The 25,000-nt window shown below is 45.3% G+C and overlaps 2 protein-coding genes across 2 annotated transcripts in view; both read right to left on the bottom strand.

The window, feature by feature from the left end:
- Positions 1-25,000, bottom strand: part of sema6c (semaphorin 6C) — a 220,482-nt gene that overhangs the window by 179,273 nt on the left and 16,209 nt on the right. The window lies entirely within an intron of this gene.
- The window catches only part of LOC134294412 (splicing factor 3A subunit 2-like), a gene marked incomplete at its 5' end in the record, with an annotated part of 1,629 nt that continues 963 nt past the window's right edge, over positions 24,335-25,000 (bottom strand). Inside the window, one exon of the mRNA XM_062965367.1 lies at positions 24,335-25,000. This exon is cut by the window's right edge and continues 963 nt beyond it. Coding sequence (XP_062821437.1) covers positions 24,533-25,000 — 468 coding nt within the window.

Below are 25,000 nucleotides of genomic sequence, written 5' to 3'. Positions count from 1 at the left end.
CATGTAATAATAATAATAATAATAAATACAGGAAAATAATACGTAATAATAATTAATTATAATACATGTAATAATAATTAATTATAATTTGATTTATTTTAAGCTTTCCGTATGTGTCGAGGCATTGAATAGTTGCCACATGTACCGTATATATTTGAGTATAAGCCGACCCGAATATAAACCGAGGCACCTAATTTTACCACAAAAAAACTGGGAAAACATTGACTCAAGTATAAGCCGAGGGTGATAAATTTCGGAAATAAATATAGATACCAATAAAATTGCATTAATAGAGGCATCAGTAGGTTAAATTTTTGAATATTTACATCAAGCTCAAATTTGAGATAAGACTGTCCAACTCTGATTAAATCATTATTCTCATCTTCTTCAATGTCAATGTGCTTTTAATAATAATAAAGTAAAATAATACATGTAATAATGATAATAATAGTAAATACAGGAAAATAATACAAGTAATAATAAATAGAGTAAAATAATAAATGCAATAATAATAATAATATCAGAGTGAAATAATAAATGTATTAATAATAAGGAAAATAATACAAGTAATAATAAATAGAGTAAAATAATAAATGCAATAATAATAAGATCAGAGTGAAATAATAAAGGTATTAATAATAAAAATAAAAATAGAGTAAAATAATAAATGCAATAATAATAATATCAGAGTGAAATAATAAATGTATTAATAATAAAAATAAAAATAAAGTAAAATAATAAATGCAATAATAATAATGAGATCAGAGTGAAATAATAAATGTATTAATAATAAAAATAAAAATAAAGTAAAATAAATGTAATAGTAGCAACAATAGAGAAAAATGATAAATGTAATAATACCAATAATAATAGAGAAAAATAATCAATGTACCATATATTCTCGAGTATAAGCTGACCCAAATATAAGCCAACCAGGAGTATAAGCCGAGGGGGGCTTTTTCAGTCTTAAAAAAAGGCTGAAAAACTAGGCTTATACTCGAGTATATACAGTAATTAAAAAAATAAGTGAATGCATTAAGTCTGCCGGGATCTACCCGTTGTCAGTGCTTATGAATGAAGTCTTTTCCGTCTCAGGAGGAGAGAAAAAAATCCCTTTTATTCCGGGGCTGCCTTTCCTTTGAGCTTTGAACGTGACACTTTAGGGATCCCTTTGAATCCGCCGGCGGTTTTGATACAACCGTTTGTTTAGTTGCATCTTAATCGCCTCGCCGGCTGCCGCATCTCTCTTTGTCTCTGCTTTTGCTCCTTTTTTCCAGAGCTGCCTCGAGGCTCCATTTTGGGGGGAACGGAAATCAAACAAGGACATTGGAAAAAAGGGGGCCCAGAAGCAAAACATCAGACCGGATTACAAGGTGGGCCAAGAGTCGTAATAGGATCTGGCAGGTCCTGATATTAGTAGGTTAAGCTTTGGAATCCGGTTCGGAGAGATCGGGGTTCGAATCCCTGCTAAGCCATGGAGACCTTATGGAGTGATTCAGGGCCATGGAGACTTTAAAGGCCATGGAGACCTTATGGGCAATTTGAGGCCATGGAAATCTTCAAGGCCATGGAGACCTTATGGGGCGATTCGAGGCCATGGAGACCTTCAAGGCCATGGAGACCTTATGGGGCAATTCGAGGCCATGGAGGCCTTATGGGGTGATTCGCGGCCATGGAGACCTTCAAGGCCATGGAGACCTTATGGGATGAGTCGAGGCCCTGGAAACCTTAAAGGCCATTGAGAACTTATGGGGTGATTCGAGGCCATGGAGACCTTCAAGGCCATGGAGATCTTATGGAATGATACGAGGCCATGGAGACCTTATGGGGTGATTCGCAGCCATGGAGACCTTATGGGACGATTCGAGGCCATGGAGACCTTATGGGGTGATTCGAGGCCATGGAGACCTTATGGGGTGATTCGAGGCCATGGAGACCTTCAAGGCCATGGAGACCTTCAAGGCCATGGAGACCTTATGGGGCGATTCGAGGCCATGGAGACCTTCAAGGCCATGGAGAACTTATGGGGTGATCTGAGGCCATGGAGACCTTATGGGGCGATTCGAGGCCATGGAGACCTTCAAGGCCATAGAGACCTTATGGGATGATTTGAGGCCATGGAGACCTTAAGGGTGATATAAGGCCATAGAGACCTTATGGGGTGATTCGAGGCCATGAAGATCTTCAAGGCCATGGAGACCTTATGGGGTGATCTGAGGCCATGGAGACCTTATGGGGCGATTCGAGGCCATGGAGACCTTCAAGGCCATGGAGAACTTATGGGGTGATTTGAGACCATGGAGACCTTCAAGGCCATGGAGAACCTATGGGGTGATTCAAGACTATGAAGACCTTATGGGATGATTCGAGGCCATGGAGACCTTAAGGGTGATATAAGGCCATGGAGACTTTATGGGGAGATTTGAGGCCATGGAGACCTTCAAGGCCATGGAGAACTTATGGGGTGATTTGAGGCCATGGAGACCTTCAAGGCCATGGAGAACTTATGGGATGATTCAAGGCCATGGAGACCTTCAAGGCCATGGAGACCTTATGGGGTGATTCGAGGCCCTGGAGACCTTCAAGGCCATGGAGACCTTATGGGATGATTCAAGGCCATGGAGACCTTCGAGACCATGGAGATCTTATGGGATGATTCGAGGCCATGGAGACCTTATGGGATGAGTTGAGGCCATGGAGACATCCAAGGCCATGGAGACCTTATGGGATGATTCGAGGCCATGGAGACCTTATGGGATGATTCAAGGCCATGGAGACCTTCAAGACCATGGAAATCTTAAGGGGTGATTTGAGACCATGGAGATCTTCAAGGCCATGGAGACCTTATGGAATGATTCGAGGCCATGGAGACCTTAAGGGTGATATAAGTCCATGGAGACTTTATGGGGAGATCTGAGGCCATGGAGACCTTCAAGGCCATGGAGATCTTATGGGATGATTCAAGGCCATGGAGATATTCAAGGCCATGGAGACCTTATGGGATGATTCGAGGCCATGGAGACCTTAAGGGTGATACAAAGCCATGGAGACCTTATGGGGCAATTCGAGCCCATGGAGACCTTAAGGGTGATACAAGGCCATGGAGACCTTATGGGATGATTCGAGGCCATGGAGACCTTATGGGGTGATTTGAGGCCATGGAGAACTTCAAGGCCATGGAGACCTTATGGGGTGATTCGAGGCCATGGAGACCTTCAAGGCCATGGAGAATTTATGGGGTGATTCGAGACCATGAAGACCTTATGGGATGATTCGAGGTCATGGAGACCTTAAGGGTGATATAAGTCCATGGAGACTTTATGGGGAGATTTGAGGCCATGGAGACCTTCAAGGCCATGGAGATCTTATGGGATGATTCGAGGCCATGGAGACCTTAGGGTGATATAAGGCCATGGAGACTTTATGGGGAGATTTGAGGCCATGGAGACCTTCAAGGCCATGGAGATCTTATGGGATGATTCAAGGCCATGGAGATCATCAAGGCCATGGAGACCTTATGGGATGATTCGAGGCCATGGAGACCTTCAAGGCCATGAACGTCTTCAAGGCCATGGAGACCTTCAAGGTCATGGAGACCTTATGGGTGATTCGAGGCCATGGAGACCTTATGGGGTGATTCGAAGTCATGGAGATCTTATGGGGTGATTGGAGAGCATGTAGACTTTATGGGGTGATTTGAGGCCATGGAGACCTTCAAGGCCATGGAAACCTTTAAGACCATGGAGACCTTCAAGGCCATGGAGACCTTCACGACCATGGAGACCTTCAAGGCCATGGAGACCTTCAAGGCCATGGAGACCTTCAAGGCCATGGAGACTTTCAAAACCATGGAGACCTTCAAGACCATGGAGACCTTCAAGGCCATGGAGACCTTCAAGGCCATGGTGACCTTAAGGGGTTACTCGAGGCCATGGACCTTAAGGAGTGATATGAGGCCATCGAGACCTTAGATGGTGATTTGAGGCAAACCACACTCTCTCAGCCTCAGAAGTAAACAGCTAATGCCATCAGAAAACATCTTGACATGAAGTTATATCAATCTTGAAGCTGTAAATAATAAATAAAGATTCTCCATCCAACGAAAGAACAAGAATCCCAGTGTCCCCAAAATCCCAGCCATTCTGGACGGCCTTCCAGGAATCGAAGAGGAAAGAGAACCGCACTCACAGAGGCACATGCCTTTTCCATTCCCATTTGTATTCCCAGGGTGACCTCCTTGTCAGGGGAAGAGAGATGGAGAAGGAGGGAATGAGATAACGGAGGAGGGGACAGAGGCCTCAGAGGAACCAGGAAAGATGCAATAACAACTCGATGGAGGGATGAAAGAAGCCTGAATGAAAAGCGGGAGCCGCTGATTAATGGAGACGGAGAGAGAAAGGACAGTCGGGCGACAGGAGGTGGTTTTAATTGATGCCTCTCAGGATGGAGGATCAATGGCCTTTCTAATTGGCAAACGCTTTCCAGGCCTTTTCAGATGACGACCGGGGCTCTCTCGGCCCACAGAGACGGCCGTGCCCCTCGGTGCCCTCGAGAAACGTCCCTTTGGGTCCGGCCTCTGGGCCCTGACCCCACACACAGTCCGGGAAAAACAGACTCAAAGACCAAGCAGGTGGGATGCCCTAGAATCTGGGGCTTCGGCTTTCAGAGAAACCTCAAGTTGGGACCCCAAAAGGCCATCCAGTCCAACCCCCTTCTCCCAGGAAAAAAGACCTCCCTCCCGACAGATGGCCATCCATCCTCATTGAGCTATAGAATCCTAGACCTGAAAAGGACCCCAAAAGGCCATCCAGTCTAACCCCCTTCTTCCAGGCAGAAACACCTCCTGACAGATGGCCATCCATCCTCATTGAATCACAGAATCCTAGGGTTGTAAGGGACCCCAAAAGGCCATCCAGTCTAACCCCCTTCTCCCATGCAGAAACACCTCCCTCCCGACAGATGGCCATCCATCCTCATTGAGCTATAGAATCCTAGACCTGAAAAGGACCCCAAAAGGCCATCCAATCTAACCCCCTTCTTCCAGGCAGAAACACCTCCTGACAGATGGCCATCTGGACTCATTGAATAATAGACTCCTAGAGTTGGAAGGGACCCCTAAAGGGCATCCAGTCCAACCCTATTTTGCCAGATAGGCATAACCAAAGCCCTCCTGACAGATAGCCATCCAGCTTCATTGAATCATAGAATCCTAGACTTGGAAGGGACCCCTAAAGGCATCCAGTCCAACACTATTTTGCCATAAAGGCACCATATCAAAACCCTCCCGACTGATGGCCATCCATCCTCATTAAATCATAGAATCTTAGGGTTGGAAGGGACACCTAAAGGGCATCCAGTCCAACCTCATTTTTCCATAAAGGCACCATCTCAAGGATTGTATGACTCCAAGCCTTACATATGGTTGTAAGCGGCAGCTCTCTAAGGTAAATCTATGATTCAGAGGCTGGCCATCTGTCGGGAGGGCTTGGATGGTGTCTTCCCTTATGGCAGAAGGGGGTTGGACTGGATGGCCACTGAGGTCCCACTTTGAGGATTGTATAATTCGAAACCGTGTATAGGGTTGCAAGTGGCAGCTCTCTAAGGTAAATCTATGATTCAGAGGCTGGATGGCCATCTGTCGGGAGAGCTTAGGTGGGGTTGGAATGGATGGCCATTGGGGGTCCCATCCAACTCTAGGATCCTATGACTCCAAGTCGTGTATAGGGTTGCAAGCGGCAGCTCTCTAAGGTAATTCTATGATTCAGAGGCTGGCCATCTGTCGGGAGGGCTTATGTGGGGTTGGAAGGGATGGCCATTGGGGTCCCATCTAACTCAAGGATCCTATGACTCCAAGAAGTGTATATGGTTGCAAGCAGTAGCTCTCTAAGACAATTCTATGATTCAGAGGCTGGCCATCTGTCGGGAGGGCTTAGGTGGGGTTGGAATGGATGGCCTTTGGGGTCCCATCCAACTCCAAGCCTTGAATATGGTTTCAAGTGGCAGTTGTGCCACTTCCAGCAGAGGTTTTGGCCTTGTGTTTGCTCCGCTGCCAGACAGGCAAATGTGGACGGGATAATATTTCTTCTTTTCCTTCCCAGGCGGGATCCCAGCAGCCCCGTCTGCCGTTCATTAGGGCCCAGCGGGGAGGCGGGTGCGAATTCGCGCTGGAAACCGAGGCGCCGAGGCGGTGGCGGTTGGCACCCAACGGAGCCCTGCGCCGAATATTGATTGGGAATTTGCTCTCGCCGCAAATGGAATTAATGGATTTCGGCAGCAAGGAAATGGAGAAAAGAGGGTGTTTGCAGCCCAAGGGTCTTTGTAGTCAGGATTTGCAAGAAAAGGTCTTAAATGTTTCCCCCGAAGCGAAACGTCCCTTCCTTCCCAAATTTCTAGAGGTTTCAAAAATAGAGACACCATTGTGATGAATATTCCACTTTCCTAAAATGAGACTCCAACACATTCCCATGGCTCGGAAGAATGTTACCTGCTTTGAGTCTCCTTATGGACGGAAAAAGCTGGATATAAATAAACATAAACAAATATAAACACAAAGACAATATAATAATAACTAGCTGTACCCGGCCACACGTTGCTGTGGCGAAGTATGGTGGTATGGGAAATAAAGTATTGAGGAATTGGTGGTAGTTAAGGTAAAGGGTCCCCTGGGCTGAGTGGGTTGCTTAGGAGACCAAGTGAGCGGAGCTTAGCCTTCTAACTGGCAGCAATTGGATAAAAACAATTATTCCTCTCCCTCTAATTAGGACTTTATTTTTCTTTTCTTTTTGTTGTATCAACCTAGAGGCATGGATGATGGGTTGTGTTGTCAATTTTCGAGGTTGTGGGGTGTTTACTTTTGTTGTTTTGTCCGCTGCCGTGATGCCATCACTCTTTTATATATATATAGATAGATAATATAGGCTCAGTGCTATCTATATATATAAAAGAGTGATGGCATCACGGCGACCCACAAAACAACAAAACTACAGGCCCCCCAACCTCGAAATTTGACAACACAATCCATCATCCACGCCTCTACGTTGATACAACAAAAAGAAAAGAAAAATAAAGTCCTAATTTGAGAGAGAGGAATAATTGCTTTTATCCAATTGCTGCCAGTTAGAAGGCTAAGCTCCTCTAACTTGGTCTCCTAGCAACCCAATAAAAAATAATAAAAACCACTAAAAATTAATACAATAAAATACTATAACAGAAAATAGCTAAAAATAATACAAGAAAATAATAAAATATAATAAATAAAAATATAACTTACAATAAAATTAATAAAAAAATGCAAATAACGTCAAATAAAAATTACTCAACAATTTTTAACCAATACCACCACCACTTTGGCACAGCAACGCGTGCCCGGGCACAGTTAGTAATAATAATAATAATAATCTTTATATATGTAACTAGCTTTGCCCGGCCACGCATTGCTGTGCCTTATGGGAATCCTTATGGGATCGCCTTGCAGTCCCAAAGCCTGGCCGTTTTCTGGAGCAGCTGGAGCTTTTTGTTGTATGAACATAGAGGCATGGATGAGGGGTTGTGCTGCCAAGTTTAGTGTTTCTGGGATGTGTAGTTTTGTTGTTTTGTCCTAGGCTGAAATTTCATTACCCTTTTATATATATAGATGTACATAAGTAGGACTGAGTTAATAACAAAACCACTGGGCCAAATCACACCAAATTTGGCCACAAAACTAATCACTTTCCAAGGACTGAACATCCAAAAGAAAAAAGAAAACACATTGCCCATATGTAGAAAGCGGCCAGGCTTTTAAGCTGCAAGACTATTAAGTGCAATTCAAGCTTGCCAAACAAGGACTCCCATAAAAGGAAAACAGCCAGGCTTTGAGGCTGCAAGGCTATTCACTGCTATACCACCTAGCCAACAAAGGATTCCCATATGCCACAGCAATGCATGGCCGGGCACAGCTAATAATAATAATAATAATAATAATAATAATAATAATAATAATAATAATAATAATAATAATGATCTGTCAACTGCAAAAGGCCACCCGACTGGGATCTGCACACATCATCCGAAAATACATCACACAGTCCTAGACACTTAGGAAGTGTTCGACTTGTGATTCTGTGATACGAAATCCAGCATGTCTATCTTGTTTGCTGTGTCATAAGAAAATAATAATAATAATAATAATAATAATAATAATAATAATAATAATAATAATAATAATAATAATAATAACAGTTTGCTGCCAGCAGCAAAGAACTGGTGGGATCACAAACCTGCAAAAGTATTGGAAAATGAGCATGCAAAGATACTGTGGGACTTCCGAATCCAGACTGACAAAGTTCTGGAACACAACACACCAGACATCACAGTTGTGGAAAAGAAAAAGGTTTGGATCATTGATGTCGCCATCCCAGGTGACAGTCGCATTGACGAAAAACAACAGGAAAAACTCAGCCGCTATCAGGACCTCAAGATGGAACTGCAAAGACTCTGGCAGAAACCAGTGCAGGTGGTCCCGGTGGTGAGGGGCACACTGGGTGCCGTGCCAAAAGATCTCAGCCGGCATTTGGAAACAATAGACATTGACAAAATCACGATCTGCCAACTGCAAAAGGCCACCCGACTGGGATCTGCACACATCATCCGAAAATACATCACACAGTCCTAGACACTTGGGAAGTGTTCGACTTGTGATTTTGTGATACGGAATCCAGCATAACTATCTTGTTTGCTGTGTCATAATAATAATAATAATAATAATAATAATAATAATAATAATAATAATAATAATAATGTAACATCACACAGTCCTAGACACTTGGGAAGTGTTCGACTTGTGATTTTGTGATACGAAATCCAGCATAACTATCTTGTTTGCTGTGTAATAATAATAATAATAATAATAATAATAATAATAATGTAACATTACACAGTCCTAGACACTTGGGAAGTGTTCGACTTGTGATTTTGTGATACGAAATCCAGCATATCTATCTTGTTTGTTGTGTCATAATAAAATAATAATAATAATAATAGCAACAACAATAACAACAACAACAACAACTCAGTGCTTTGGGGTCATAGATGTTGTCGTTTGCAGTCTTTGGTAGAGAAGATAAAAGACCTTGCAAAAACAACAACTTTCGTGATCCTATATCCCCAAGCCATGGCAGATCAACCAGGGCCAAACTGGATTAATTCGACAGTGTGGATGCACCCGTGAAAGGAGATAAGCTTGTCCTAAGACGTTGCCAATTTGGCCATCACTAGAGCTCTATTTAGACTACATTTCCCAGGATGTGTTGCGAGGGATTCTGGGAGATCTACTTCGCCCCAATATACTGTATATACTCAAGTATAAAAGCCTAGTTTTTCAGCCCTTTTTTAAGACTAAAAAAGCCCACCTCGGCTTATACTCGGGTGGGGGTCCTGGTTGGCTTATATTTGGGTCAGTTTATACTCGACATTGATTATTTTTCTCTATATTATTGGTATTATTACATTTATTATTTTTCTCTATTATTGTTGCTACTATTACATTTATTTTACTCTATTTTTATTATTATTATTAATACATTTATTATTTCACTCTGATCTTATTATTATTATTATTGCATTTATTATTTTACTCTATTATTACATGTATTATTTTACTCTATTTATTATTATTATTATTACATGTATTATTTTACTCTATTATTATTAAAACGACACATAAGCACATTGACATTGAAGAAGATGAGAATAATGATTTGATCAGAGTTGGACAGTCTTATCTAAAATTTGAGCTTTATGTAAATATTCAAAAACATTTAACCTACTGATGCCTCAATTAATGTAATTTTACTGGTACAGTAGAGTCTCACTTATCCAACACTCGCTTATCCAACGTTCTGGATTATCCAACGCATTTTTTTAGTCAATGTTTTCTATATATCATGATATTTTGGTGCTAAATTTGTAAATACAGTAACTACTACATAGCATTACTGCGTATTGAACTGCTTTTTCTGTCAAATATGTTGTATAACATGAAGTTTTGGTGCTTAATTTGTAAAAGCATAACCTAATTTGATGTTTAATAGGCTTTTCCTTAATCCCTCCTTATTATCCAAAATATTCGCTTATCCAAGCTTCTGCCGGCCCGTTTAGCTTGGATAAGTGAGACTCTACTGTATCTATTTTTATTTCTGAAATTTACCACCCTTGGCTTAATCATAGAATCATAGAGTCGGAAGAGACCTCACGGCTTATACTGGATTCAATATTTTCCCAGTTTTTTTGTGGTAAAATAAGGTGCCTTGGCTTATATTCGGGTCGGCTTATACTTGAGTATACGGTATATAAAAATACACTATGGACTTGAATCTAATGCTCACCTTCAGGGGAGAAATGGCCTCGACAAAACTAAGGTGCGCATTAGATTCGGGTCAATATGGTCAACTTAGTGCCAAGCCAAAACAAAACGGGAAACTGTTTGAGAAGGGATCTCATCTCCGATTTAATAACAACAACAATAACAACAATAATAATAATCCTCATCATGTCACAGTGCTATGGAATGGGGTTCAAAGTGGTACCAAACTGCATCAATTCGGCAGCGAAGATGCAGCCTTGGAAGGCGAGAGAAGGAAAACGGGCCTCCGCTGTTCCTCCTGGACGGAGCCGATTGCTCTGTCGCCGGAGGATTAGAGGAGAAGCTCAGGGAAGCTTCTTTGCCTGGCGCACAAAGCTGCGAAGATTAAATTAGTGGATGTTATTAGAGGTCTTCTTCGGAGAAGGTGCGTCACGCAATCCCATCAAGCGGCCGGGGGAAATTGCTTCCCAGCTGGTGGCGGCAACCGAGCATCACCCGAGTGGAATTAAAGTTGCTTCGGGAGTGGCAGAGAATCATAGAATAATATGAGAGAGGAATAAAAAGTAATGCCTCCACCTTCGTAACTCCTGGTATGTCTTTTTCCCTTGACTCTCCTCTACAGTTACTTCCATTTGGAGGGAAGTCTTAGCATTGAACGGTTGTGTTGTTAAAGTGCGAAGTATGGAACCCTGCGCAGACGGGGAAGCCTTAGCATTGAACGGTTGTGTTGTTAAAGCGCGAAGTATGGAACCCTGCGCAGACGGGGAAGCCTTACTATTGGACGGTTGTGTTGTTAAAGCGCAAAGTATGGAACCCTGCGCAGACGGGGAAGCCTTAGCATTGAACGGTTGTGTTGTTAAAGCGCAAAGTATGGAACCCTGCGCAGACGGGGAAGCCTTAGCATTGAACGGTTGTGTTGTTAAAGAGCGAAGTATGGAACCCTGCGCAGACGGGGAAGCCTTAGCATTGAACGGTTGTGTTGTTAAAGAGCGAAGTATGGAACCCTGCGCAGACGGGGAAGCCTTAGCATTGAACGGTTGTGTTGTTAAAGCGCAAAGTATGGAACCCTGCGCAGACGGGGAAGCCTTAGCATTGAACGGTTGTGTTGTTAAAGCGCAAAGTATGGAACCCTGCGCAGACGGGGAAGCCTTAGCATTGAACGGTTGTGTTGTTAAAGAGCGAAGTACGGAACCCTGCGCAGACGGGGAAGCCTTAGCATTGAACGGTTGTGTTGTTAAAGAGCGAAGTATGGAACCCTGCGCAGACGGGGAAGCCTTAGCATTGAACGGTTGTGTTGTTAAAGCGCGAAGTAGGGAACCCTGCGCAGACGGGGAAGCCTTAGCATTGAACGGTTGTGTTGTTAAAGCGCGAAGTATGGAACCCTGCGCAGACGGGGAAGCCTTAGCATTGAACGGTTGTGTTGTTAAAGCGCGAAGTAGGGAACCCTGCGCAGACGGGGAAGCCTTAGCATTGAACGGTTGTGTTGTTAAAATGCAAAGTATGGAACCCTGCGCAGACGGGGAAGCCTTAGCATTGAACGGTTGTGTTGTTAAAGCACGAAGTATGGAACCCTGCGCAGATGGGGAAGCCTTAGCATTGAACGGTTGTGTTGTTAAAGCACGAAGTATGGAACCCTGCGCAGATGGGGAAGCCTTAGCATTGAACGGTTGTGTTGTTAAAGAGCGAAGTACGGAACCCTGCGCAGACGGGGAAGCCTTAGCATTGAACGGTTGTGTTGTTAAAGAGCGAAGTATGGAACCCTGCGCAGACGGGGAAGCCTTAGCATTGAACAGTTGTGTTGTTAAAGCACGAAGTATGGAACCCTGCGCAGATGGGGAAGCCTTAGCATTGAACGGTTGTGTTGTTAAAGCACGAAGTATGGAACCCTGCGCAGACGGGGAAGCCTTAGCATTGAACGGTTGTGTTGTTAAAGAGCGAAGTACGGAACCCTGCGCAGACGGGGAAGCCTTAGCATTGAACGGTTGTGTTGTTAAAGAGCGAAGTATGGAACCCTGCGCAGACGGGGAAGCCTTAGCATTGAACAGTTGTGTTGTTAAAGCACGAAGTATGGAACCCTGCGCAGATGGGGAAGCCTTAGCATTGAACGGTTGTGTTGTTAAAGCACGAAGTATGGAACCCTGCGCAGATGGGGAAGCCTTAGCATTGAACGGTTGTGTTGTTAAAGCACGAAGTATGGAACCCTGCGCAGATGGGGAAGCCTTAGCATTGAACGGTTGTGTTGTTAAAGAGCGAAGTACGGAACCCTGCGCAGACGGGGAAGCCTTAGCATTGAACGGTTGTGTTGTTAAAGAGCGAAGTATGGAACCCTGCGCAGACGGGGAAGCCTTAGCATTGAACAGTTGTGTTGTTAAAGCACGAAGTATGGAACCCTGCGCAGATGGGGAAGCCTTAGCATTGAACGGTTGTGTTGTTAAAGCACGAAGTATGGAACCCTGCGCAGATGGGGAAGCCTTAGCATTGAACGGTTGTGTTGTTAAAGAGCGAAGTACGGAACCCTGCGCAGACGGGGAAGCCTTAGCATTGAACGGTTGTGTTGTTAAAGAGCGAAGTATGGAACCCTGCGCAGACGGGGAAGCCTTAGCATTGAACAGTTGTGTTGTTAAAGCACGAAGTATGGAACCCTGCGCAGACGGGGAAGCCTTAGCATTGAACAGTTGTGTTGTTAAAGCACGAAGTATGGAACCCTGCGCAGACGGGGAAGCCTTAGCATAAAGGCACCATCAAAGCCCTCCCGAGAGATGGCCATCCAGCCCCATTGAATCATAGAATCCTAGAGCTGGAAGGGATCCCAAAAGGGCATCCAGTCTGACCCCATTTTGCAATAAAGGCACCATCAAATCCCTCTTCTCAGATGGCCATCCATCCTCATTGAATCATAGAATCCTAGAGCTGAAAGAGACCCCAAAAGGGCATCCAGTCTGACCCCATTTTGCCATAAAGGCACCATCAAATCCCTCCTCTCAGATGGCCATCCATCCTCATTGAATCATAGATTCATAGACTTGGAAGAGACCCCTAAAGGGCATCCAGTCTGACCCCATTTTGCAATAAAGGCACCATCAAATCCCTCTTCTCAGACGGCCATCCATCCTCATTGAATCATAGATTCATAGACTTGGAAGAGACCCCTAAAGGGCATCCAGTCTAACCCCATTTTGCCATAAAGACATCATCAAAGCCCTCCCGACAGATGGCCATTCAGCTCCTGGTTTTTAAAAAATCCAAGGCAGTATATTCGACTTTCAAACTGCTCAAACTTTCAGGCAGTTTTTCCGAATGTTTAGGCGGAATCCATGCCGTTCCAAGAGATTGGCTCCGTTTAAGCAGCATCCACTCCCTCCGATATATATTTCCCCGGAAGGCATCCATCCCCTTAAGGCTGCAAGAAAGAACCTGTCCGTCAAGTTCCTTCTCTCTCTTTCTCGTTCGTTTCTGGCTTCAGGGATTTTGCTTTTGGGGCCTTCGAGACGGGTCTTTCCTGCAGAGCGAGCCATCCGTTAGTGGAGTTTTATTGAGATTTCCAGGGCTAGGAAAACGGGAGACAAGGATATCGGTTCCAAAACTGGAGATTTTATAAACAAGAGGCTGGGTGGCCATCTGTCGGGAGGGCTTTGATTGTGCCTTTCGTTCCAGCACTCGATGGCCTTTGGGGATCTTTTCTGACTCTGGGAGTCTTTGATTCTCTAGCTCTATTTTTCTATGAACCTGCTAATGTCTATGAGGCTGGGTGGCCATCTGTCGGGAGGGCTTGAATTGTGTCTTGGCAGAATGGAGATGGACTTGATGGTCTTTGGGGTTCCCTTCCAAGTCTATGATACCAAGAGAAGTTCTTGCACAAATCTTATACAGATCTTGTGAATAGTATCACCACCTCCTCTTGATCTCTTCAGCTGGGAAACCTCCGTCTCCTGCTGCCTTGTTATTAGCAATGCTTCTTAAGGCCCATTCAACCTCATTCCACAGGATGTCTGGTTCTAATTCACTCACCACACCATCACTATCCTCGATATTATTATCCTTCCTATACAGATCTTGTGTATATTCTTGCCACCTTCTCTTGATCTTTCCTGCTGCCTTGTTATTAGCAATGCTTCTTAAGGCCCATTCAACCTCGCTCCTCAGGATGTCTAGTTCTAGTTCACTCATCACACCGTCACTATCCTCGATATTATTATCCTTCCTATACAGATCTTCTGTATATTCTTGACACCTTCTCTCGATCTCTCCTGCTGCCTTGTTATTAGCAATGCTTCTTAAGACCCATTCAACCTCACTCCTCAGGATGTCTGGTTCTAATTCACTCACCACACCATCACTATCCTCGATATTATTATCCTTCCTATACAGATCTTCTGTATAGTCTCGGCACCTTCTCTTGATCTCTCCTGCTGCCTTGTTATTAGCAATGCTTCTTAAGGCCCATTCAACCTCGCTCCTCAGGATGTCTGGTTCTAATTCACTCACCACACAGTCACTATTCTCAATATTATTATACTTCCTATACAAATCTTGTGTATATTCTTGCCACCTTCTCTTGATCTCTCCTGCTGCCTTGTTATTAGCAATGCTTCTTAAGGCCCATTCAACCTCACTCCACAGAATGTCTGGTTCTAATTCAGTCACCATACCGTCACTATCCTCGATATTATTATCCTTCCTATACAGATCTTGTGTATAGTCTCACCACCTCCTCTTGATCTCTTCAGCTTGATCTCTTCAGCTGGGATTCTTGCGTCTCCTGCTGCCTTGTTACTAGCAATGCTTCTTAAGGCCCATTCAACCTCACCCCTCAGGATGTCTGGTTCTAATTCACTCACCACACCTTCAAAGCTATCCTCAATATTATTATCCTTCCAATACAGATCTTCCTTATATTCTTGCCACCTTCTCTTGAGCTCTCCTGCTGCCTTGTTATTAGCAATGCTTCTTAAGGCCCATTCAACCTCATTCCTCAGGATGTCTGGTTCTAATTCACTCACCATACCATCACTATCCTCGATATTATTATCCTTCCTATACAGATCTTCTGTATATTCTTGCCACCATTTCTAGATCTCTTCAGCTGGGATCCCGTCATCTCCTGCTGCCTTGTTATTAGCAATGCTTCTTAAGGCCCATTCAACCTCGCTCGTCAGGATGTCTGGTTCTAATTCACTCACCACACAGTCACTATTCTCAATATTATTATCCTTCCTATACAAATCTTGTGTATATTCTTGCCACCTTCTCTTGATCTCTCCTGCTGCCTTGTTATTAGCAATGCTTCTTAAGGCCCATTCAACCTCACTCCACAGAATGTCTGGTTCTAATTCAGTCACCATACCGTCACTATCCTCGATATTATTATCCTTCCTATACAGATCTTGTGTATAATCTCACCACCTCCTCTTGATCTCTTCAGCTTGATCTCTTCAGCTGGGAATCTTGCGTCTCCTGCTGCCTTGTTACTAGCAATGCTTCTTAAGGCCCATTCAACCTCACTCCACAGAATGTCTGGTTCTAATTCAGTCACCATACCGTCACTATCCTCGATATTATTATCCTTCCTATACAGATCTTGTGTATAGTCTCACCACCTCCTCTTGATCTCTTCAGCTTGATCTCTTCAGCTGGGAATCTTGCGTCTCCTGCTGCCTTGTTACTAGCAATGCTTCTTAAGGCCCATTCAACCTCACCCCTCAGGATGTCTGGTTCTAATTCACTCTGTCGGGGGTGCTTTGAAGGTGATTTTCCTGCTTCTTGGCAGAATGGGGTTGGACTGGATGGCCTAAGAGGTCTCTTCCAAATCTAGGATTCTGATGTGCGCAAAGAGGTGAACGTTGCGCACCAGGTTGGGAAACGGAGAGCCGCCTCCGCAAAGAGAAGCCAAGCTTCTGCCCGGGCGTGCCGAGGCAGGCGAGATCCGAACCCGCCTCCGTTTTGCCAGGAGGAGAGGGTGAACCGCAACCCCCAGCCCCAGACGGCGGGACAGGTGTGCCGGAGCAACAGGTGCCGGAGTCTCAAGGCGGAAGGCCAACCCAGGAGATGTAGACGAAACTCAAACCCCAGGAATATATATATATATATATATTGCAATTATTATTTTTGCTGAGCCAACAACTCCGAGTCGGGTTCTTCCGGCAAAATGCAGGCACCGGCTGCACATACGTGGGAGTTGTAGTTTCACAAGGTCTGGAGCCTTGTGAGTGCTGGTAATGACCAAAAGAGTTTCAGATTCAATATATAGCCATTCAGTTCAACTTCCTCCTGCCAGGCACCATGCAAACCCTCCCGACAGATGACCATCCAGACTCTGCTTAAAAACGTCCACAGAAGACTCCCAACTTAAAAGAGTTGGAAGAGGCCGCAATGGACATCCAGTCCAACCTGCTTCTGCCAAGACGCAATCCAAGCCGGAAAAATGGCCATTCCGTTCAACTTCAGGCACCACACAAACCCTCCCGACAGATGGCCATCCAGACTGCTTTAAAAAGTTGGAAGGGGCATCCAATCTAACCTGCTTCTGCCAAGACACAATCCAATCCCAATAGATGGCCATTCAGCTCAATTTCCTTCTGCCAGGCACCATACAAACCCTCCCAACAGATGGTCATCTTAAAAATGCCCACAGCAGACTCTGAGTCTTAAAAGAGTTGGAAAGGGTCACAAAGGACATCTAGTCCAACCTGCTTCTGCCAATCCCAATAGAAGGCCATTCAGTTCAACTTACTTCTGCCAGGCACCATGCAAACCCTCCTGCCAGATGGCCATCCAGACTCTGTTTAAAAATGTCCATAGCAGACTCCAACATAAAAGAGTTGGAAGGGGCCACAAAGGGCATCCAGTCCAAACTGCTTCTGCCAAGACGGAGTAATCCAATCCCAATAGATGGCCATTCCGTTTAACTTTCTTCTCCCAGGCACCATAGAAACCCTCCCGACAGACGTCCATCCAGATTCTGCTTAGAAGAGTTGGAAGGGCCACAAAGGACATCCAGTTAAACCTGCTTCTGCCAAGATGCAACCCAATCCCAATAGATGGCCATTCAGTTCAACTTCCTTCTGCCTGGCACCATACAAACCCTCCCGACAGATGGCCATCCAGACTATGCTTAAATATGTCGACAGCAGACTTGAATCTTACAAGTTGGAAGGGGCCACAAAGGACATCCAGTCCAACCTGCTTCTGCAAAGACACAATCCAATCCCAATAGAAGGCCATTCAGTCCAACTTACTTCTGCCGGGCACCACACAAACCCTCCCGACAGATGGCTATCCAGATTCTGCTTAAAAGAGTTGGAAGGGGCCACAAAGGACATCCAGTCCAAACTGCTTTTGCCAAGACAAATCCAAACCCAATAGATGGCCATTCAGTTCAACTTACTTCTGCCAGGCACCATACAAACCCTCCTGACAGATGGCCATCCAGACTCTGCTTAAATATGTCGACAGCAGACTTGAATCTTACAAGTTGGAAGGAGCCACAAAAGACATCCAGTCAAACAGGCTTCTGCCAAGATGCAATGCAATCCCAATAGATGGCCATTCCATTCAACTTCCTTCTGCTGGGCACCATACAAACCCTCCCGACAGATGGCCATCCAGACTTGGCTTTAAAAAGTTGAAAGGGGCCACAAAGGACATCCAGTCCAACCTGCTTCTGCCAAGACACAACCCAATCCCAATAGATGGCCATTCAGCTCAACTTACTCCTGCCAGGCACCATACAAACCCTCCCGACAGATGGCCATCCAGACTCTGCTTAAATATGTCAACAATAGTCATGAATCTTACAAGTTGGAAGGAGCCACAAAGGACATCCAGTCCAACCTGCTTCTGCCAAGACACAATCCAATCCCAACAGATGGCCATTCAGTTCAACTTCCTCCTGCCGGGCACCATACAAACCCTCCCGACAGATGGCCATCCAGATTCTGCTTAAAAGAGTTGGAAGGGGCCAAAATGGACATCCAGTCCAACCTGCTTCTGCCAAGATGCAATGCAATCCCAATAGATGGCCATTCAGTTCAACTTCCTTCTGCCAGGCACCATAGAAACCCTCCCGATAGATGGCCATCCAGACTTGGCTTTAAAAAGTTGAAAGGGGCCACAAAGGACATCCAATCCAACCTGCTTCTGCCAAGACACAATCCAATCCCAATAGAAGGCCATTCAGCTCAACTTCCTTCCGCCGGTCACCATACAAACCCTCCCGACAGATGGCCATCCAGATTCTGCTTAAAAGAGTCGGAAGGGGCCACAAAGGACATCCAATCCAACCTGCTTCTGCAAAGACACAACCCAATCCCAACAGATGGCCATTCAGCTCAATTTCCTTCTGCCAGGCACCATACAAACCCTCCTGACAGATGGCCATCCAGACTCTGCTTAAATATGTCGACAGCAGACTTGAATCTTACAAGTTGGAAGGAGCCACAAAAGACATCCAGTCAAACAGGCTTCTGCCAAGATGCAATGCAATCCCAATAGATGGCCATTCCATTCAACTTCCTTCTGCTGGGCACCATACAAACCCTCCCGACAGATGGCCATCCAGACTTGGCTTTAAAAAGTTGAAAGGGGCCACAAAGGACATCCAGTCCAACCTGCTTCTGCCAAGACACAACCCAATCCCAATAGATGGCCATTCAGCTCAACTTACTCCTGCCAGGCACCATACAAACCCTCCCGACAGATGGCCATCCAGACTCTGCTTATATATGTCAACAATAGTCATGAATCTTACAAGTTGGAAGGAGCCACAAAGGACATCCAGTCCAACCTGCTTCTGCCAAGACACAATCCAATCCCAACAGATGGCCATTCAGTTCAACTTCCTCCTGCCGGGCACCATACAAACCCTCCCGACAGATGGCCATCCAGATTCTGCTTAAAAGAGTTGGAAGGGGCCAAAATGGACATCCAGTCCAACCTGCTTCTGCCAAGATGCAATGCAATCCCAATAGATGGCCATTCAGTTCAACTTCCTTCTGCCAGGCACCATAGAAACCCTCCCGATAGATGGCCATCCAGACTTGGCTTTAAAAAGTTGAAAGGGGCCACAAAGGACATCCAATCCAACCTGCTTCTGCCAAGACACAATCCAATCCCAATAGAAGGCCATTCAGCTCAACTTCCTTCCGCCGGTCACCATACAAACCCTCCCGACAGATGGCCATCCAGATTCTGCTTAAAAGAGTCGGAAGGGGCCACAAAGGACATCCAATCCAACCTGCTTCTGCAAAGACACAACCCAATCCCAACAGATGGCCATTCAGCTCAATTTCCTTCTGCCAGGCACCATACAAACCCTCCTGACAGATGGCCATCCAGACTCTGCTTAAATATGTCGACAGCAGACTTGAATCTTACAAGTTGGAAGGGGCCACAAAGGACATCCAGTCAAACAGGCTTCTGCCAAGATGCAATGCAATCCCAATAGATGGCCATTCCATTCAACTTCCTTCTGCTGGGCACCATACAAACCCTCCCGACAGATGGCCATCCAGACTTGGCTTTAAAAAGTTGAAAGGGGCCACAAAGGACATCCAGTCCAACCTGCTTCTGCCAAGACACAACCCAATCCCAATAGATGGCCATTCAGCTCAACTTACTCCTGCCAGGCACCATACAAACCCTCCCGACAGATGGCCATCCAGACTCTGCTTATATATGTCAACAATAGTCATGAATCTTACAAGTTGGAAGGAGCCACAAAGGACATCCAGTCCAACCTGCTTCTGCCAAGACACAATCCAATCCCAACAGATGGCCATTCAGTTCAACTTCCTCCTGCCGGGCACCATACAAACCCTCCCGACAGATGGCCATCCAGATTCTGCTTAAAAGAGTTGGAAGGGGCCAAAATGGACATCCAGTCCAACCTGCTTCTGCCAAGATGCAATGCAATCCCAATAGATGGCCATTCAGTTCAACTTCCTTCTGCCAGGCACCATAGAAACCCTCCCGATAGATGGCCATCCAGACTTGGCTTTAAAAAGTTGAAAGGGGCCACAAAGGACATCCAATCCAACCTGCTTCTGCCAAGACACAATCCAATCCCAATAGAAGGCCATCCAGCTCAACTTCCTTCCGTCGGTCACCATACAAACCCTCCCGACAGATGGCCATCCAGATTCTGCTTAAAAGAGTCGGAAGGGGCCACAAAGGACATCCAATCCAACCTGCTTCTGCAAAGACACAACCCAATCCCAACAGATGGCCATTCAGCTCAATTTCCTTCTGCCAGGCACCATACAAACCCTCCTGACAGATGGCCATCCAGACTCTGCTTAAATATGTCGACAGCAGACTTGAATCTTACAAGTTGGAAGGGGCCACAAAGGACATCCAGTCAAACAGGCTTCTGCCAAGATGCAATGCAATCCCAATAGATGGCCATTCCATTCAACTTCCTTCTGCTGGGCACCATACAAACCCTCCCGACAGATGGCCATCCAGACTTGGCTTTAAAAAGTTGAAAGGGGCCACAAAGGACATCCAGTCCAACCTGCTTCTGCCAAGACACAACCCAATCCCAATAGATGGCCATTCAGCTCAACTTACTTCTGCCAGGCACCATACAAACCCTCCCGACAGATGGCCATCCAGACTCTGCTTAAATATGTCAACAATAGTCATGAATCTTACAAGTTGGAAGGAGCCACAAAGGACATCCAGTCCAACCTGCTTCTGCCAAGACACAATCCAATCCCAACAGATGGCCATTCAGTTCAGCTTCCTCCTGCCGGGCACCATACAAACCCTCCCGACAGATGGCCATCCAGACTCTGCTTAAATATGTCAACAATAGTCATGAATCTTACAAGTTGGAAGGAGCCACAAAGGACATCCAGTCCAACCTGCTTCTGCCAAGACACAATCCAATCCCAACAGATGGCCATTCAGTTCAACTTCCTCCTGCCGGGCACCATACAAACCCTCCTGACAGATGGCCATACAGCTTCTGCTTAAAAACCTTCCAAGAACCAGACTCCCAATGAACTAAATTGTGAAGTAAATAGAGTAAATAGAGTCTGACATCATAAATAGAGTCTGACCACCTTGGAACTACAACTCCCAGAACTCCATCGCATGGTTTGCAATGGCATCGAAGTGCATTCGTTCCAGACCATTACGAGACCCATTTCCATGACGAATTCCCATTTTCTCTCTTTGCGCAGGAGGAGGAGGACATCGCAAACTGTTTCATTTTCTCAATTCCGAACGAACGAGGGAAGAAGCAAAAGAAAAGATCCGATCTCCGCCGCCGGCGCCCGAAGCCGGCTCGGCGAGTAAATAACGGGGAAGTTTATTTAGGGAAGAGATCGCTTTGATGTGGATAATTAAAAACTTGGCCCGCTTCCTGCACAAATTAATCATCGCCCACCAAAAAAAAAAAAAAAAAAAAAGAGGAAGGAAATGATACAAATGGATGTACGTTTGTATGTATTTATGTGTCTATTTGCTGGGCAAACTTGGGCCCTGCAGGTGTTTTGGACTACAACTCCCACAATTCCGAACAGCCGGTAGGCTGTTCGGAATTGTGGGAGTTGTAGTCCAAAACACCTGCAGGGCCCAAGTTTGCCCATACTTGTTATAGGTTAATTGCTAGAGCTACTTATATTGTCCCATATGGAAATAGTTCGGACTAAAACCCGGGACGGATCCCCAGCCACCTTCCTTGTCCGCTAATTGGATTTGGACCCAAATGACAGGCCTCGCCGAACATCTGCGGAAGGGAAAACCCTCTTGCCGGCACAAAAACGAGCCAGTTTTCTCGTTAAATTAGCCTTAATTACAGCGCCGTCTTTGGGCTCGACAGCTGCGCCAGGGAGAAGCGAGTACAGCATGGAACCCAGTATCCGCGGTTCCGTTTATCCACCTCCTCTCGACCCATTTTCTAGGATCTCTCAATCCACCTCACAACAGCTTTTATACTATACTAGCTGTGCCCGGCCACGCGTTGCTGTGGCGAAGTCTGGTGGTATGGGAAATAAAGTATTGAGGAATTGGTGGTAGTTAAGGTCAAGGGTAAACGTTTTCCCCTGACATTAAGTCCAGTCGTGTCTTACTCTGGAGGTTGGTGCTCATCTCCATTTCTAAGCCGAAGAGCCGGCGTTGTCCATAGACTCCTCCAAGGTCATGTGGGATGACTGCATGGAGCGCCGTTACCTTCCCGCCGGAGCAGTACCTATTCATCTACTCTCATTTGCATGTTTTTGAACTATAGGGTTGGCAGAAGCTGGGGCTAACAGTGGGGGCTCTCTCTTCTCCCCCAATTCAAACCTGCAACCTTTCAGTCCAGAAGTTCAGCAGGTTAGTGCTTTAACTCGCTGCACCATCAGGGGATATTATTTGCTAAAGATTGTGAATATACAATATATATATATATATATATATATATATATATATATATATATATTTGTCTTTGTTAGCTGGCCCTGATTGTTTCCTTTGTGGAATTCCTAATTTCCCTCCTTTCAGAGTGTTGCTCTTTATTTACTGTTCTGGTTTTAGAGATTATATTGTTCCGTATTATTCTATCACAGCAATTATTTCATATTAAAGTAGAATCTCACTTATCCAACATTCGCTTACCCAATGTTCTAGATTATCCAACACAGTCTGCTTTTTAGTAGTCAATGTTTTTGTAGTCAGTGTTTTAAATTCATTGTGATATTTTGGTGGTAAATTTGTAAATACAGTAATTACTACATAGCATTACTGCACATGGAATTACTTTTTCTGACAAATTTGTCGTATAACATGAAGTTTGGTGCTTAATTTGTATAATGATGACCTAATTTGATGTTTAATCGACTTTTCCTGAATCCCTTATTATCCAACATATTCACTTATCCAACGTTCTGCCGGTCTGTTTATGTTGGATAAGTGAGACTCTACTGTATATTGATAATCTTATATTATCTGCTTAGAACTGGATTATATGAGGCCCCTTCTACACAGCTGTATAAAATGCACATTGAAGTAAATTATCTGGCAGTGTGGACTCAAGATAATCCAGTTCAAAGCAGATAATATAAGATTATAAATGGGTTATATAGCTGTGTGGAAGGGCCTTGAGTCTACACTGCCATATAATCCAGTGCAAATCAGATAATCTGTGGAAGAGGCCTAAGTGAGGCCTAAATCTGCCTGTCCCCTAACTGAACCCTGGCTGTCCCTTGACTGAGTTGGTTGCTAGGAGACCAAGTGGGCAGAGATTAGCCCTCTAGCCCTTTTGTTGTTTTGTCCGCTGCCCTGATGCCATCACTCTTTTATATATATAGATTGTATATTCACAATCTTTAGCAAATAATATCCCCTGATGGTGCAGCGTGTTAAAGTGCTAACCTGCTGAACTTCTGGACTGAAAGGTCGCAGGTTTGAATTGGGGGAGCGGAGAGAGGCCCCACTGTTAGCCCCAGCTTCTGCCAACCCTATAGTTCAAAAACATGCAAATGAGAGTAGATGAATAGGTACTGCTCCGGCGGGAAAGTAACGGCGCTCCATGCAGTCGTGCCACATGACTTTGGAGGAGTCTACGGACAACGCCGGCTCTTCGGCTTAGAAATGGAGATGAGCACCAACCCCAGAGTCAGGAGAAAACGTTTACCCTTTACCTTAACTACCACCAATTCCTCAATACTTTATTTCCCATACCACCAGACTTCGCCACAGCATAGCTAGTTATATTATAATATGGAGCAACCACCAAAAAGGCCCCAAAGGATCACAGATTGGAGAGGAAACCATCCCCGATCTGGGGAGATGCTGGCTTATATCGCTTTGCTTGGACCGAAGCCGGGGTGTGTGGCTTGGATGCCAAGCAGGGAGGGAGCGTGGCCTGCTTCCCTTCCTCCCTTCTGCAAGAACAATGGCCAGCCCCCCCTCCCCTCCCCCCCTGTCATCATCGCCATCCATCAAACCAAAGAAACAATTAAAGGCTGCGGCAATTAGCCGAACAGCAATAAACATCTGCAACGCCAGCCGGGGATATTGCAGCCATCCATCCATTAATATCATGGAGCAGAACGCGGGAGAAAAGCAGAGGGATAAAAGAGGCCGCTGGGCTCTCCTCAATGTGGATGGGGAGGTAGGTAGGTAGGTAGGTACGTAAGTAGATAGACAGATGGACGGACAGATAGGTGGATGGACAGATGGATGGATGGACAGGTAGATGGATAATTAGATGGATGTATGGAGAGGTAGGTCGATAGACAGATGCATAGATGGATGGGTGGACAGATGGATGGATAGGTAGATGGATGGATGGATGGATGGGTAGATGGATGGGTGGACAGATGGGTGGACAGATGGATGGATAGGTAGATGGATGGATGGGTAGATGGATGGATGGATGGATAGATGGATGGATGGATGGATGGGTAGATGGATGGGTGGATAGATGGATGGATGGATGGATGGGTAGATGGATGGGTGGATAGATGGATGGATGGATGGATGGGTAGATGGATGGGTGGACAGATGGATGGATAGGTAGACGGATGGATAGATGGATGGATGGGTAGATGGATGGATGGATGGATGGACAGATGGATTGATAGGAGATGGATGGATAGATGGATGGATGGATGGGTGGGTAGATGGATGGGTGGACAGATGGATGGATAGGTAGCTGGCTGGCTGGATGGA

The sequence above is a fragment of the Anolis carolinensis genome, unplaced genomic scaffold (assembly GCF_035594765.1).
Source record: "Anolis carolinensis isolate JA03-04 unplaced genomic scaffold, rAnoCar3.1.pri scaffold_14, whole genome shotgun sequence".
Taxonomy (NCBI): domain Eukaryota; kingdom Metazoa; phylum Chordata; class Lepidosauria; order Squamata; family Dactyloidae; genus Anolis; species Anolis carolinensis.
The sequence above is the reverse complement of the archived record's forward strand: the minus strand, read 5'-3'. Positions and strand labels throughout refer to the sequence as shown.